Genomic DNA, 14734 nt, shown 5'->3' on the forward strand with positions numbered 1-14734 from the left:
CAAGCCTTAAATATAAGTTATTATTTAATAATTATTACAACATGGACAAATTTAGGTTTTGAATATTTGCGTTAATTTTGAGAGTAGGGTAAAAGGAGTAATTTTAAAATTAATTTAAAAATTACTCCTTTTACTCTTTTCTTAATATAGAATAAATATAAATGGTACAATGGAATCAAACTTCATTGGTCTGGCTCCACGGGTTTAGGTATCAAAGAGGTGTAATAAATAAATAAATATATATATATATATATATATATATATATATATATATATATATATATATATAAACATATACTACAAAGAGGCTCATTAGTTCAAAATGCGGCTAAGGCAAATTTGTACCGATATAGTAGATTTTTTTCCCTTTAAATACGAGATAAATAAGTTTCATTTTAATTCTTAATCATTTTGCGAATTTATACGAATATTGGATTAGCAACATGCATACATGCACGTATATTCGGATATTACGAGTAATTGAAAACCTCATGTCACAAAAGTATTCATCTCTTCAGCAGTATAACTTGAAGCCTTCGAATTCCCGGGAAAGGCTAATTTACACAGCTATTGGAGAGATCCCCGTTCGTTTTTTCCCATATGAATTTGAGACTCGATCATTTTTTTAATCTCTGCTCTCTCAAGCGTCCAATTTTAAGGCTACCCTGGTCACTATTAACTACCACGCAACGACTGTAGGAGCATTTCTCAACGCACACAAACCAAGCTGTCAGCAGGATCTGTTCCCATGGCAATTTCATCGGGCTAGTAAAAACATCATAGGGGAAGTTCTCAAAATGTATTCAAATGCTAAACCCACATTTTGAAGAACGCTCAATTCCAGCTGTCTATTTTTCTAAGTCGTCGGAAGAATAGAGTTTGACGGTAGGCAAAAAGAGTTGGGAGGAAATTAGTTACTGGAGTCAATTCTCTATGCTATCATTGAATTCCAGTTGCCCATACAGTTTTCCGTCAAATTGCCAAACATCGGAACAATTCAATAACACGGATGAATGTTTTGTTCGTTTTGTACATAGATCAAGAAAAAATAATTCTGAAGTATTTAATGAAGTTAAACATTGGTTAAATAGATAACCCCATCCAGTTGATTCCTGCTCGCAGACTCAGAGATGCGCGCACAAAAACTTTCTTCCCTCAAGCGAAACCCACTCGTTAAATCAAAATGAAAAACACAAGTCTTTCCTGCGTACAATAACAATATATGTTAATAAGATGAGTTTACGATTTTTAACTCGGATATAAGTAACATACGAACGATGAGCTTCAGCCAGTCACAATGAGCAAAATAATCAAAGGGATAGGAAAAAAAGCAAAACCCGAGAGCTCATCAATTTAAGAAAATTACATTTTCTTCAACATTTCTACTCGGCAAGAAGGGGAGTTGGGTAAAAATTTTAAAACAAGTTATCGTTGGTGATTACTACTTTCAACTGGAATGCATTGTCGTTATTTTGATAAATAACGTGGTCAAACTCATATCGATATAATAACAACGCCTACTTAATACTAATTACTTCGACACCGTCCGTCGGATGGGACGTTAAACTATGGACCCCTTGGCGCCTTTCAATGAGCGTAGGCTAATGCCGAGGCTCCGGGTTTCTCTCCACCCTTCCTTTCCCATCCATGCGTAATGGCGCAAATGACCTTAGCTGTCGGTCGCTTCTCCTATAACTACTACTACAATAGACGCAAGTTTAATAATTGGTACTTTATAGTTAATAATCCAACCAAAAGCTTTCTTAGCATTGGTAAAACATGAAATGGAAATAACTGTTGTGAAGAACTACGAATGGTAAATCTTCCTGTTCCCTCACCGTAGGTACGTAATCATAACAAATTTAAGGACCTACTAATTAAAATTCATGCAATGATTACATTGGGCAACTATGAGAAAAGCAAAATCATTTGGAGAGATTATAATCAAATTAATCATTATTTGATAATGCGATTCCCTACACGCATACACATATCAAGCTAATAATGCTATACTTAATGTTGTAAATTATGAAACGCCATAACAATTAATCGGTCAAAAGAATTCCATTTCGTTCGAAAACAATTTCCAAGACTTCAACCGCGTACTAAAGCTGTTCAACCGAATGAAACACAACGTAGCACTGAAAGTAGTTTAAGTCCACTGACTTAGCTCGTTTAGGGAATGAAAAAAATATATATCCACCAAGGCCCTTTTTCTTATCCTGGCTCCTTTGGCTTGGAAGGCGTTGAAGCCTGGCCTGGGTTGTGCAGGACAGATCGCATTTTTCCAGGAGATGGCTCTTTTCCAGATATTCTCCTTATGGACGGTGGTTCCCGGGATAAGAAAGCCTGGTGCGATCCTGGGAAATGGAGCGAAAATTGCGAAAAATAAAAGGAATCTGTGCGCAAGGGACGCTTCTCTTTTTTTCCATCCCTTATTGGCTTCTTCGTCCCGATCGCTGGACGAAACCTGATTCTCTCTCTTGTCCTAAACTCACGACTACCGCTTGGTTTCGAGTATTTCTTCTGCGAGCGCGCTAAGTTGAGTTTATCCGGCCAGTTACACATAACGTACGTATGTACCTATCGGGCTTATTTCCAGAGATGGTAGGAGTACCGACAAAAGTAACTGGGCTCAGTTACAGTGGCCTGCTCATTCAAATTTATAATTAGTTACAACTATCGATCACATTTTTTCAAAGTAACTCATTGCGGATATAAGGAGATATAGCAGTTCTGATAAAATCATAAAAGCGTGCGTTGGTGGTTGATTCGATTCGAGTACAAATTGGTACACGACTTTTATGCATAGATATACTATTTTAAGAGATATTAGATTAGATTTTAATGAATACAATGAAAAACGCAACATTATAAATTATACTAATTGATAAATGAAGCTACATGAACTGTTTTAATAATAAAATTATGATTGACTAGCATTGTTAAGATAATGATACTTAATGGGTTTTGAATGAAGCTGGTTTTTGAAACTTATATCTTCCGTTTAGACAGTGCTTGACATCGAAAAACCTGTAAGAATTGTGTCAAAATTTATTTTGAATACATCACGAGGGATTGAAAAAAATGTTATGATTACTCTATGGACACCCAGAGTAGTTTGGAGTACTTGCAATATTTTTCGAAATTTCACAATTACAAGTAAAAAATACCTGAAGAGTAACCGTTGCTGGTAACTCACACACTTTTATTCATTTACCCCATTACTGGTTATTTCCCTCATTTCGTTTTAACTAACGATCGGGGCCTCAGGCGATGACAAATTGGCTCCCAACATCTCCGGCGCGTGAAGTTGTACGGCGCTCGCGTCAGTCAGTTAAACTTGTACAAAACTAAATCCTGAAAAACTGCTTCCTTCGCCACAGGCGAGACATTTTTTTGAAGAAAAACTGTAGTTTTCGCCTGAGGAAACGAGTGGTCTATTCAATTCACTCGACGAGCACAACAGAGACACGCAGGGAAACATTCTTATCCTACATTTCCTCCGAAATCCAATCCAAAAGGAGAATGTACTAAATAAGGCGTTCGGTAAGAAGTTGTACCAACTGTGATTTCAATTCAACTATCATTTTTCACCTACTTAGGATAAAGACTGCTTGATATTACATAACCACAATGCAGAGAAATTTCAGGAAGACAATGAAGGAAAACGATTGAATGTGGATCATGGTCTCTTCATTTTACAGAAATCACACAAAATGAAGCCACTTTAATAAAGTTACACACTTTAATGAATAAAATTTTAATTTATTATTGTCAAATAAAACAATTGAAGAAGAACTAGGTCGGCAAGGGGAAAAGAGATGGATTTTGGGGGGAATACAAAGGAGGCAGACAAACGGAAGCAGAGATACAAAGAGGCAATGAGATGCTGAAGAGTGCAATATAGGGAAGAATGCTGGTAAAGTGAGGCAGAGGTAGGAAAACAATAGATATCTTGGATGAAATCAAGGGAAGGAGATAGGAGGAAGGAGATGTAGAGCTATAGAACTAGTTAAGATAATATAGTATGTATTGCAAGGTTTAAGGATACTTTTTTTCATGCTGTTCAAGGTGCCATATAGGTCAACTTATGAAAGCCTGGAATGCTACTGATAATAACTGCCACATTAAAATTAATTGGATATGAGCAGATTAGAGACTATTGACACGTGTTTGAAGATTAATGAAAAAAATAAAATGGACAGAGAGAAAAATTCATGAAGGAATTCTAGTCCCTTAGTGTTCCACTAACTAAATTGGGCAAACAGGACAGATATTTAAAGAAAGGATAAAAGAGCCCAAAAAATGTGTGAAGAATAAAATAGAAAATCACTCTTTGCGAAGCACCTCATTGAACGTGACTGTAGAAGTGACTTTGCAACTAAAATTCTCCATTTTGAAAATGAAGGCCATGAACTAGATACACTGGAGCAGTTGGAAGTTTTAAGATGTGCCCGTTGTAAGGATGAATTTGTCAACAACATTTTGTATCCCTCGCACTCCCCAATCCTGGATCTACCACTGTAAGTCCAGGGCTCCTCATAGGGGATATCCCCATCCCAAGCAAACCCCCATTAACAGCCAACAATTGACACCGAAAGCTTTAATTCCCTTTCCCTCCCATCAACATTTTTACTGCTTAACCCCTCCACCCTCCCTCTCTGACCAAGCCCTTTCCCCTCTCAGAAGGTTTACATTTAAAGTTGGTTTCTGTGAGGACCATCTGATGATGATGCTAAACGTCGAAAACTGGTTCATGTTCTAAATAAAGGATGTGGAATTGCAAAGTCAGAGTTTCATTTCAATAGCAATAATCATATTAATTTAATGATAACAATGCAATAATGTGCTTAATAAGATTTTTTGTGGCTTTCATGTGTGGTTGTAAAGAGAAACATAAAAAGTGAATGGTTATTTATCATTTGCACTTTCCAAAATATATGCCATCAACTTTCAGTTGTAGCAACTTGCAATCCACATAACTGTTTTTTTTATTGTATGACTTAAAGCTATCATGCCAAATTTTGCATTTTAAAATGGAATCTACTCTCTGCAAGCAACCTCAGTTCTTAGGAATTTAACAATGTCTCTCTTCTCTTTCCAGCTCCTCCAAATGGGCAGCTCTTCTCCTTGGCCCTGCTCTGCATCACAGCCAAGTTGGGAGGATGGCTAGTTTCACTTGTACATATGCCTTCACTATTGGGCATGTTACTTGTCGGTGTGATATTTCAAAACATTGGCCTAGTAAACATAACAGGAACATATGTAGGAGTTGTCAGCAATCTAAGGTGTTTACCTACTTATTTACTGAAATTATCTCTCAAATTCCATTGAAATGTCAGCCTATGCTTAATATTGACATGTTCCCATTCAGACTAATGATGTTAGCAATGGTTACCAGGCATCTGAAAGGTTGGAGTACATTATCTTACTTCTAGAAGATCTTGCTCATTAACTTCAGGCGCCAATTGTTCATTTAATTCATTAATTTCTCCTAGCACTTGATAGCATATGGTTCAATTTGCAGATCCACCAATTCCACCCATCATTATTCACCACTGATATGGCAAGCAAAAGGATGGCACTCAAAGCAATCCATCAGTCCTGCATCCAAAAATCAATATTAAACCTTTCTGCTAGAGCCCATTTCAGTGATAGACCACCATCACAGTTATCTCCCCAAAGTTTGGTTTGTTGGGTGAGACAAGACCTCACCTAAGCCAAACAGCATGTCAAATTCACACATCACAGTAAGAGTGTGTGAATCAAGTTCCTAACTCTACATCATCTGCGGTTTTTTAGGAAAATCTGATACTAATCTAAACAATCACACAGCTTGTAGCAATGAAGCTGATAGTACTTTGAGGCATCTTCTCCCAGAGTAAAACCCATAGTTCTGGGTTCTGCTCTGGGAGTAGAACCCAGAGATACTACTAACTCTGACTAGCTTATTTTTACTCACTGGACTACCACAGCCCGTATAAGTGTTAGGGGCATATCAAAACACTTTTAAAGATGGCATAGGAAAACCATCTCAATTACTATTTCCACAAAATATGCAGAATCAATATACGTTTTGCACACTAGTCCCTAATGTCATATAATACTTCTCTATAAACCAGTTCTGGTACTTGGTATTGGATTCAGATTATCGGATCAGGCTACATATGGGTAAAATTTATTGCATTATTTCTTATTTCTCAAATAGCTGGAATGGAGTTTACCTATATCCAGGGATTCCATGAAGCTGAAGACAATGAAATGGAATATATGTTAAATTCAAATTTATGGCTTGTACATTCTTTGCCCTCCATGCTGCATTTTCTTGTGCTCCACTTCTTGTGCCCCCCTTGCTTTACATAGCTTATGTCGGCAGTTATTGAGTTTTCAGTAAAATTATCTCTTGTGGACTAGTTTTATTGAGGTTATTCCACAATTTTTTGGTGGAAGTAAATAGACGTTAATTACTCTGTGCTTCTTGATTAATAAATTGTGACCATTGTTCAAGAGGTTTTTTTGTAGAAATACTAATAATAATACATTTACAAATACTAGACACATGAAAAATATTATATTAGGTAGATATTACATGAATACTCCTAATGCATGTAAATGAATATGCAAGTCTAAAAGGAGGGAAAAAGGAATGCAAACAAGATGTGCATTAAGGTCCTTCCTCTTCTCATATCGGACCCACCATAACTTGCCTTGTAAGTGTTAACATGTTATGTGAATAATTTAACTACTGGACACTATGCTTACATAACCCTGAAAGCAAATACATATTAGGAATACCAGATTAAATTTTCAGGATACCAACCTTGACGTCCGTTACCTCCTGTGAAATGATGGTAGCACATTTTTTTTCAAATAAATGATCTTTTCCATTTTCCTCCTCTCTCATCTCCAGACAAGTGGCCTTAGTTCTAATCTTGACGAGGGCAGGTCTGGATCTTGATCCTGCTGCATTGAAGCGCCTCTATGCCACTGTGCTGAGGCTGGGATTGGTTCCATGGACTGTGGAGTGCACTATAACTGCTTTGATGACTCACTACTTGCTTGGTCTCCCTTGGATTTGGGGGTTCCTTCTCGGGTAAGGCTGAATGAATGAAATATCATATACATGTATACCTTGAAATCAAGAGTCCAGGATGGATGTGTATGATAATAATAATAATCTTTATTCATCAAAGAGCAGCATTTGCCACTATAGAGTTCATCAAAAGAAAAACATAGATATAAATAAGCTTAGATAGATGACACCAAGGTTAGACAAGGGACTCAATAGATGCTAATAATAAGTTTTAACAATCATCATGGATATTTATTATGGCAGATAACTCATTTGTTAGTTTATGTATTACATTAGAGTAGATTCTTTTGAGTTCCACCATGATAAACCATGTCATCACTAGACCTAGTCAAATAAAGAAAATTAATTATTTACCCTGTCCAAAATCCGCATGATGGCCCACTATTATCTTGGACTTTTCAGATATTCCATGTTTCATTATGGAATGCATATATTGAAATTATTGCCAGGCAATACATATATGAGAATGAATATATATACCCAAATTGTCTTTTGTGTATTCAATCTCTCAAAAATTTCCAGAAAATTAATTTTTTTGCAGTTTTTCACTCTTTGATTAACAAAATATCATTAACTGTGTTTCAAGGCTGGCTACATGGTTTTAGAACCTATGAAGGATTATTTTTAAATATTAATTATCATCCAGAAATTAATTTAGTAACACAGCTTACAATTGCAAAATAAAATTGTCAGTCTTATATAAGGCTCCACAATTGTTTGTAGAGGTAAGGAAATGTATCACTGTACCATTGTATATTATGTGCCCATCCAAAAGCAAACTAAACCAGTAGAACACCCATTATAATAATAATAGTATTAGCTCAGCCTGTGATGGTACATTTACATGAGAGACAAGCCAGATGATTTTCCCCAGTTCAAAGTTATTGCCGAGTGCAGTCTTTCATTTCTGAAAATATCTATTTCATTGAATATTAATCCTGTATATTATCTTGGCAGTCAACATCACAGGGAATTTCATTTAAATAATGATTTAAGGTCAAAAGATTAGCAGTTGTACAGCTGTGGAGTTGGGAATGCAATTCATTACATGAGAATCAATTGAAATCTATAGTCAATTGGACTTAGTGTTAACACAACACAAACTTAATCCATCACAACCACATATTATTTAAGGAAAGTTTTGGGAATTGTGATTACATAAAAACACAATTAGCAATAATGTCAGGTACGGGTGGGTGTGTATATGAAGCAGTGATTGGAGTTATCATTGAGTTAAATGCATCCAACACGTCTACAAATGTGAGTGAGTGCATTTCCTGAAATGGCATGAGGCTTTTGGGTGTTTTAAATTGCAACCATTAATAGAAATTTTCTGTTAGATCAATAGTGGCAGCTGTCTCTCCAGCTGTGGTGGTGCCTTGTTTGATTCGACTGAGAGAAAAAGGCTATGGTGTTGCCAAGGGTATTCCCACCCTCATTATTGCAGTTTCTGGGATTGATGATGCATTTTCTGTGGCCGTGTTTGGAGTGATACAGAGCATGATGTTCTCTTCAGGTGATATTTTTTGGGTAATTCTAGTCATCAAACATACAAAACAAATCATTAAATTATCATAAATTATAGCTATAATAATCGCACTTAAGTACTTCACTACTTTTTGCTATTTCCATTTTTCAAACAAAACTAAGGAAACAGAGCTACAAAATACCTAAAGAATTAGTATACTAAATGTATAATCTTAAGAGTAAACAGCATTACTTCAATGTTTTACCATTAGTGATAAAATATCTTACATCCAAAGTTAACATCCTATGCACAATCTTTTACAGATGCCTTGGCTTATGAGATTTTAATGGGACCACTTGCCATCATTCTTGGTGTCGGCTTTGGCATTGTTTGGGGACTCTTATCAAAGTATGTTCCTGACCGATACGATGTGAGTAGCTTAAAAGTACATCATCCTTAAATACTTTACATAATAACTCCTGCACAGACTACAAAGACTTATAAAGATAAAATTTTACATAGGTGATATTGATGAAAAACATTAGTATCATATTGGAGCACCTTTATACATTTATTTCCAAATTCTACTACGTAAAGCCACATCAGATTTAAGAAAATTATTGGATTGGTACTTAAAAAATTACAATCATTTAACAAAACATATTATTTGGGACAATTTTTGGGACATTACATTTTATAAATATACAATAAGATATGATGTGAGGAATGGGTGAGTGAGTAAATGAAACAGTGACAGGAATAATCATGAGTTGAAAGCATCCAACATGTCTACAAATATGAGTGCATTTCCTGAAGTAATGTGAGGCTTTTGGATGTTTCTTAAGAAATAGGATTTCTTGAAGTAAATTTCCTACTCATGCAGGTTTCCTGAGGTTATCATTACAACATATATGTTATTCTTTTAGAACATGAGATGACATATTTTCTCATTATTTGAAAAAGGTTAACAATTTGTTTTCTCTCTGTTTTTCCCAGCCTTTTGTAGTGCCTTTAAGGGTGTTGATGCTGTTTGGTGGTGGGCTGGTGGCTGTGATAGGCAGTGAGGAAATAGGTTTTGGAGGGGCTGGGCCCCTTGGATGCATTACAGCTGCTTTTGTCTCCTGCGTATGCTGGACAACTCAGGGTTGGGACATCGAAGATGTAAGCACAACCCAGCAGAAACAAATAAATTCACACTTTAAATTCCCATTATAGCCTTTAATTCATTTTAATACCTCTAGTGTTTCCTTACATGCTTTCTTGAAGGATATATTGAATAAGCCATTGCTGAAAACTAGAGATATCTCAATGTGGTAATTCTGAAGCATTGAGTAAAATTAGGTTGGTATGGTGTATTTGCAAGTGTACTTTCATTCCATTTGCATAATTGCAATGCCCTTCTCTTAGCATTCTTAGGGTTAATTAGAAATTTGGACAGAAAACATGCATGATTCAGTCACTTCTATTAGTTGCCGAATTTGGTGTACAGAATGCTTCGTCAAATTCTCATCATTTTATTATCTGATTCCTAATTACTATCATTTTAATTTTTCAGAATCCAGTGGCTACTGCTTTTGAAGTTTTCTGGATAATATTTGAGCCCATACTTTTTGGACTGACTGGAACTGAGATAAAATTGAATGAGCTAGAACCAAAACTGGTTTCTATTGGCCTTTGCATTCTAATTGTGGGGGTTGTGGTAAGATGAAAATTTAACTTTAACAATGCCTTGAATTGAATATTTTACACAATTAAAACTATAACTCTAAGAACATGTTTTAGTGAAAATTTATAGCATACGGTGTTTCTTTTTCCTTTTAAAAATATAAAAATCATGGACAAAAACATTGTTCCTTTTGTATTTACACTATATCGGGACTAGTATCTCTGAATAATATTCATTCAAAGTGATTTTTTTCCACTGCATTTGAAGATTGAACCAATACAGTGGAGCTCACTAAATCACCTAGCTGGCAATTTAAGTTTATCTTAAATTAAAATACTTATGTAATAGGAATGTTTTTGATGAATATAAACTTAAATTTAACCAGGACAGTAAAAGTTCTCACACCATAAATCTTCAAATGAAGATGAAATGTTCTCATTTATGTATCACAAAGTATACACAAGCCTTAACTAGTACTAAATTACCTTCCAAGAACATAAATTTTTTGCTTTATATTTTGCCTCAATAAAATTAATTTCAATAATCATTCGGCAATGCATTTAAATAAATGAGGTATTATTGTGAATCAACAATAAAATCATAATGCCTTTTACATTATAATAATTCAATTGCAAAAACAATTTCCATTCAGCTTATTCTTTTCACTTATTAATTAAGTTTTTTTTAATTTCAGGTGAGAATACTTTGCACTATAATAATTTCCATTGGCTGCAAGCTTAATTTAAAAGAGAAAATTTTTGTTTCATTATCATGGATGGCAAAAGCCACAGTCCAGGTAAGATATGAACCCAAACTCAAGTTATTTACTTAACAAATTATCTCAGGTTTATTTCATGAATGACATCACACTTTTTTCAAATTATTATCTCCACATTAGTATCACTCTGAAGCAAACCTCCCTTGAAATAATGCCACATTACACCCTAGCTCCCCTCTGCATAAATCTCAATGAATACAGTTATTAAAAAGCTATATATAAGGACCAACTTTTGCATTAGCAAGAACTGTTCCTCATTTTCAAACCATACAGCCTTACTACTGCTTGCTAGACATTTGTGAGTTGACTTATCATATGAATGAGTACTGACTATTATTATAGGCCGACTTCTGAGTATCAGAATGGGAAATAAATATTACAATCTCTTACATCAAAACCAAACTGTATTATTACACTGAGAGAAAAGCTACATATTCAAATTCAGAGCCATTATACAAGACTAAATGTTGATATTTATTTTTAGGCAGACCTGTTTTCATATCAAAGAGTATTTTATTCCTCCAATACAGTGACAGACCCAAAGGTCATTTAGTAGGCACAATAGCTCCTTGCGGAATATTTTTGGCTTTAATAAAATTCAAAATTAATCACTAATACCCTAGTTGCTTTTGAATACCTGTTATTCCCCTGAGAATAACATTATCTACTGCATGGTGCATAGCAGTCTAAATTAGTGTGATTATTTTCAAATAAAACATGATTTTTTGCTTTCTTTGTATAAATTAGTCTACAAAATAATTTTAGCGCGTCATATGATAATAGACCCCCATTAAACGTTTTCTTGATTTTCTACTGCCCTCAAATCACAGGGTATCATTCTGAGTCAAATCCCACTTGTTACTTAATATGCATTCTTCCTTCAGGCTGCCTTGGGGCCAGTTGTTCTAGGACTACTGACTGGGAAATCAGAAGAAGGAGGGAGCAGGCACAATGCAGCCATTACTGATGATAACCCAATTGATGATGATGGATTGAATCCAGAGAAAGACGAGATAGAATGGGCGAAAATAGTTCTCGTTATATCTGTGCTTTCCATCATGCTCACAGCACCAATTGGTGCGATTGCAATATCTCTATCAGGACCAAGACTACTCAAAAAAGCTTCTCGAAGGCAATCATCATTCCATGGAGGTTTGTCAAAATCTTTCTCCTTAAATGTTAAATGTTTACTTTGCATTGTAGCTTTAAATATTGAAAAAATTATAAAACCATTTTAAAAAGTTCATTGACCTAGTTGGTATGGGTACATTGCTGAAATTCATTACGTTTTGCTCTAATAATATCATATTTTCTATGCAATCTTATTTCTATAAACAATATTTACTTTGCAAACTTATGTGGTTAGTAATATATCCTTCAAAGGGAAATATCTCCAGCAACACATGCAATTATTCCATTAGTAGATACTTAAAGTTCTATTTCTACTCAACTGTTTCAGGCTTCCCTTTGAGGAAGTATTGAATATCAATATTAAAAGAGTTTTTACTTTTCCACATACTAATGTGAAAAAGTACCAAATCTTTTAATCTGGATACTTTAAGTTCTTTTTCATCTTCTGCTATGAAGAGATCAATATAAATCTCAAGCATTTTTGTGTGACACATCCAGATATAGGAGAGTAACTACATTCCTAAAAAACACTGCATTGAATTGATAACAATCATTCTAATTTTCTGAATACTTCTATGTTTTAACATGAAAAATTTAAGAGAATTAATAACCCTAAAAAGTCTTTGTGAGTTTATAAATCCCCATTCTTTTGCCAAAAGCAATGAGTAGAGTCAGATTCATAACATTGATTAATTTTTTTATTGCTATTTCATATAGATTTTTGTAAAAAAGGTAAATTTACTATAATCCACCTGGGGAATTAAAAAACTTGATAATGACACATTTAAGCTTCATAGATTATGAAGCCTTCAGATTATATTGAAACTTAAATCAGAATTTTCAGTAGAAATCTAGCTAGTGAATAGACATTTCAATGTTGAAATAGAAAGTTTTTTTATTTAATCATGCATAATTTCCTAAAACTGAAGTTAGAAAATAAATAAATATAATGCTAACTGCCCAATTTTGTCTATACTCTGAATTACCCTTGAATTACATTGAGTGTTTATTTGGTATACATATTAAGTTCAGCTCTCAGATTATATACTATCTGCTTCATTATGTGGGGAAAAATTCAGTGTATTATTGCTTGATTTCTTCAGGTGTTGTCCTTACTCCAATGGGAGCATGGAACCCTCGCCCTCGTCCTTCCCTGAGAGATATTTCGCTGTACGAAGGAGAGGAGGATGAGGATGAAGAGGATGAGGAGATGGAGGACATTCCCAAGAAGGAAGGTGATGCAGAAGAGGGACAGGTGAAAACTGAGAAGTCAGAAATAGTGGAAACGACACGACCTGGAATTCTGAAGGATGATTGGCGGACTAATTTGAAGGGCATTGATGGCCCAATGCTCACTGTTGGAGGTCTGGATGATGAAGGTGGTGAGAAGGTAGCCATGGAGGAGAAGGAGAAGGAAAAAGAGAAGGAAAAAGAGAAGGAGGAGAAAAAGGAAAGTATGGAAGAAAAGAAGGAAGAGAAGCAAGAAGTTGGCAATGGAGATGCAAGGTGATGAATGTAAACCACAAAGCATACGACAAAGTGATCTTTGACTGTAAAATTCCCAACAATACTTTCATATTTTGATTAAATTAAACCCCACCATTTAGGCCTTATAGGTGTCGAGGGAAACGCATAAGGCTTGCGTGGTGTCAGAAATTACAAGGGGGAGGGGGAAGGAAATTTGTGAAAGGGATGGTCATATTTTTGTAAACAAGCCAAGAGAAGTGAATGAAACTCATAGAATAATAGAATGATCAACATGGTTACTTGTCACTAGAATGGAATAAAGAAACCACAGATGCTGGACTTCAAGGAGTGCCAACAAACCTGCAGCAAAATTTCTCCAGGATTCTTTCCCTGGTGCATCTCATCTATTAAACTTAGAGGTTACCATGTGGAGGTATTTATAATGGTGATTGAACTCAATCATAATTTTTTAGATTGAAATCACAAAATATGGATTTTGTACAAATTAGAACTGATCACTACAATTAAGTTATTTCATATTTAAGGATCACTGAAGAACCTGACAGTGCTTATCACTAAGAATGTTTTAATACCAGCTGATCTTATTAAGCCATATACCTTTTTACCATATTTCCCAGCACATGTGGTGCATGTTTTGCAAAAAATATTCAAGTAAAATTTGTCTGTCTTATATATTAGGATAAACTGTGTCATGAAGTACTTTTTCTTGTATATTTCAAATTAAAAATGAAATTGCATCATATGCACCAGTGCATCAAATGTGATGAGAAATATGGTATTTTGTATTTGGAAAAGGACAGTCAAAAAATGACTGAATGAATTAATTTCTATTTATATATGATCAAATATATGTTTACCAAATCAAGATGAATATTTTCCCTGTATAAATAATTTACATCAATCAGTCCTTGGAGGTTCAAGGAATGATATTTTTTTGTGATTTTGAAATGTTACCAACACTGCTGATTGTTCTGAAAGAGAGATTAACTATTTTTGGCACTAATAATAGTGCTACAAGCACTCCTGTGTTTCAGGTCAATCACTGCACAAAGTTTTTTATTTAATTGTATAAAATATTTTAGAGTTTAATATAAAATATGAAACTGA

At 34.7% G+C, this 14734-nt stretch overlaps 1 protein-coding gene across 3 annotated transcripts in view; it reads left to right on the forward strand.

Annotated features, from left to right (window-relative positions):
* The window catches only part of LOC139698766 (sodium/hydrogen exchanger 9B2-like), a 381578-nt gene extending 366844 nt beyond the window's left edge, over positions 1 to 14734 (forward strand). For all 3 annotated transcript variants that reach the window (XM_071597674.1, XM_071597676.1, XM_071597677.1), the window contains 9 exons: positions 5108 to 5291; positions 6914 to 7096; positions 8437 to 8612; positions 8888 to 8994; positions 9561 to 9725; positions 10120 to 10263; positions 10925 to 11026; positions 11893 to 12160; positions 13243 to 14734. In XM_071597674.1, coding sequence (XP_071453775.1) covers positions 5108 to 5291; positions 6914 to 7096; positions 8437 to 8612; positions 8888 to 8994; positions 9561 to 9725; positions 10120 to 10263; positions 10925 to 11026; positions 11893 to 12160; positions 13243 to 13649 — 1736 coding nt within the window. In that variant the 3' untranslated portion in view covers positions 13650 to 14734. The remainder of the gene's footprint in view (positions 1 to 5107; positions 5292 to 6913; positions 7097 to 8436; positions 8613 to 8887; positions 8995 to 9560; positions 9726 to 10119; positions 10264 to 10924; positions 11027 to 11892; positions 12161 to 13242) is intronic.

This window comes from Hetaerina americana, unplaced genomic scaffold (genome assembly GCF_022747635.1).
Source record: "Hetaerina americana unplaced genomic scaffold, ioHetAmer1.1.p SCAF_9, whole genome shotgun sequence".
Taxonomy (NCBI): Eukaryota; Metazoa; Arthropoda; class Insecta; order Odonata; family Calopterygidae; genus Hetaerina; species Hetaerina americana.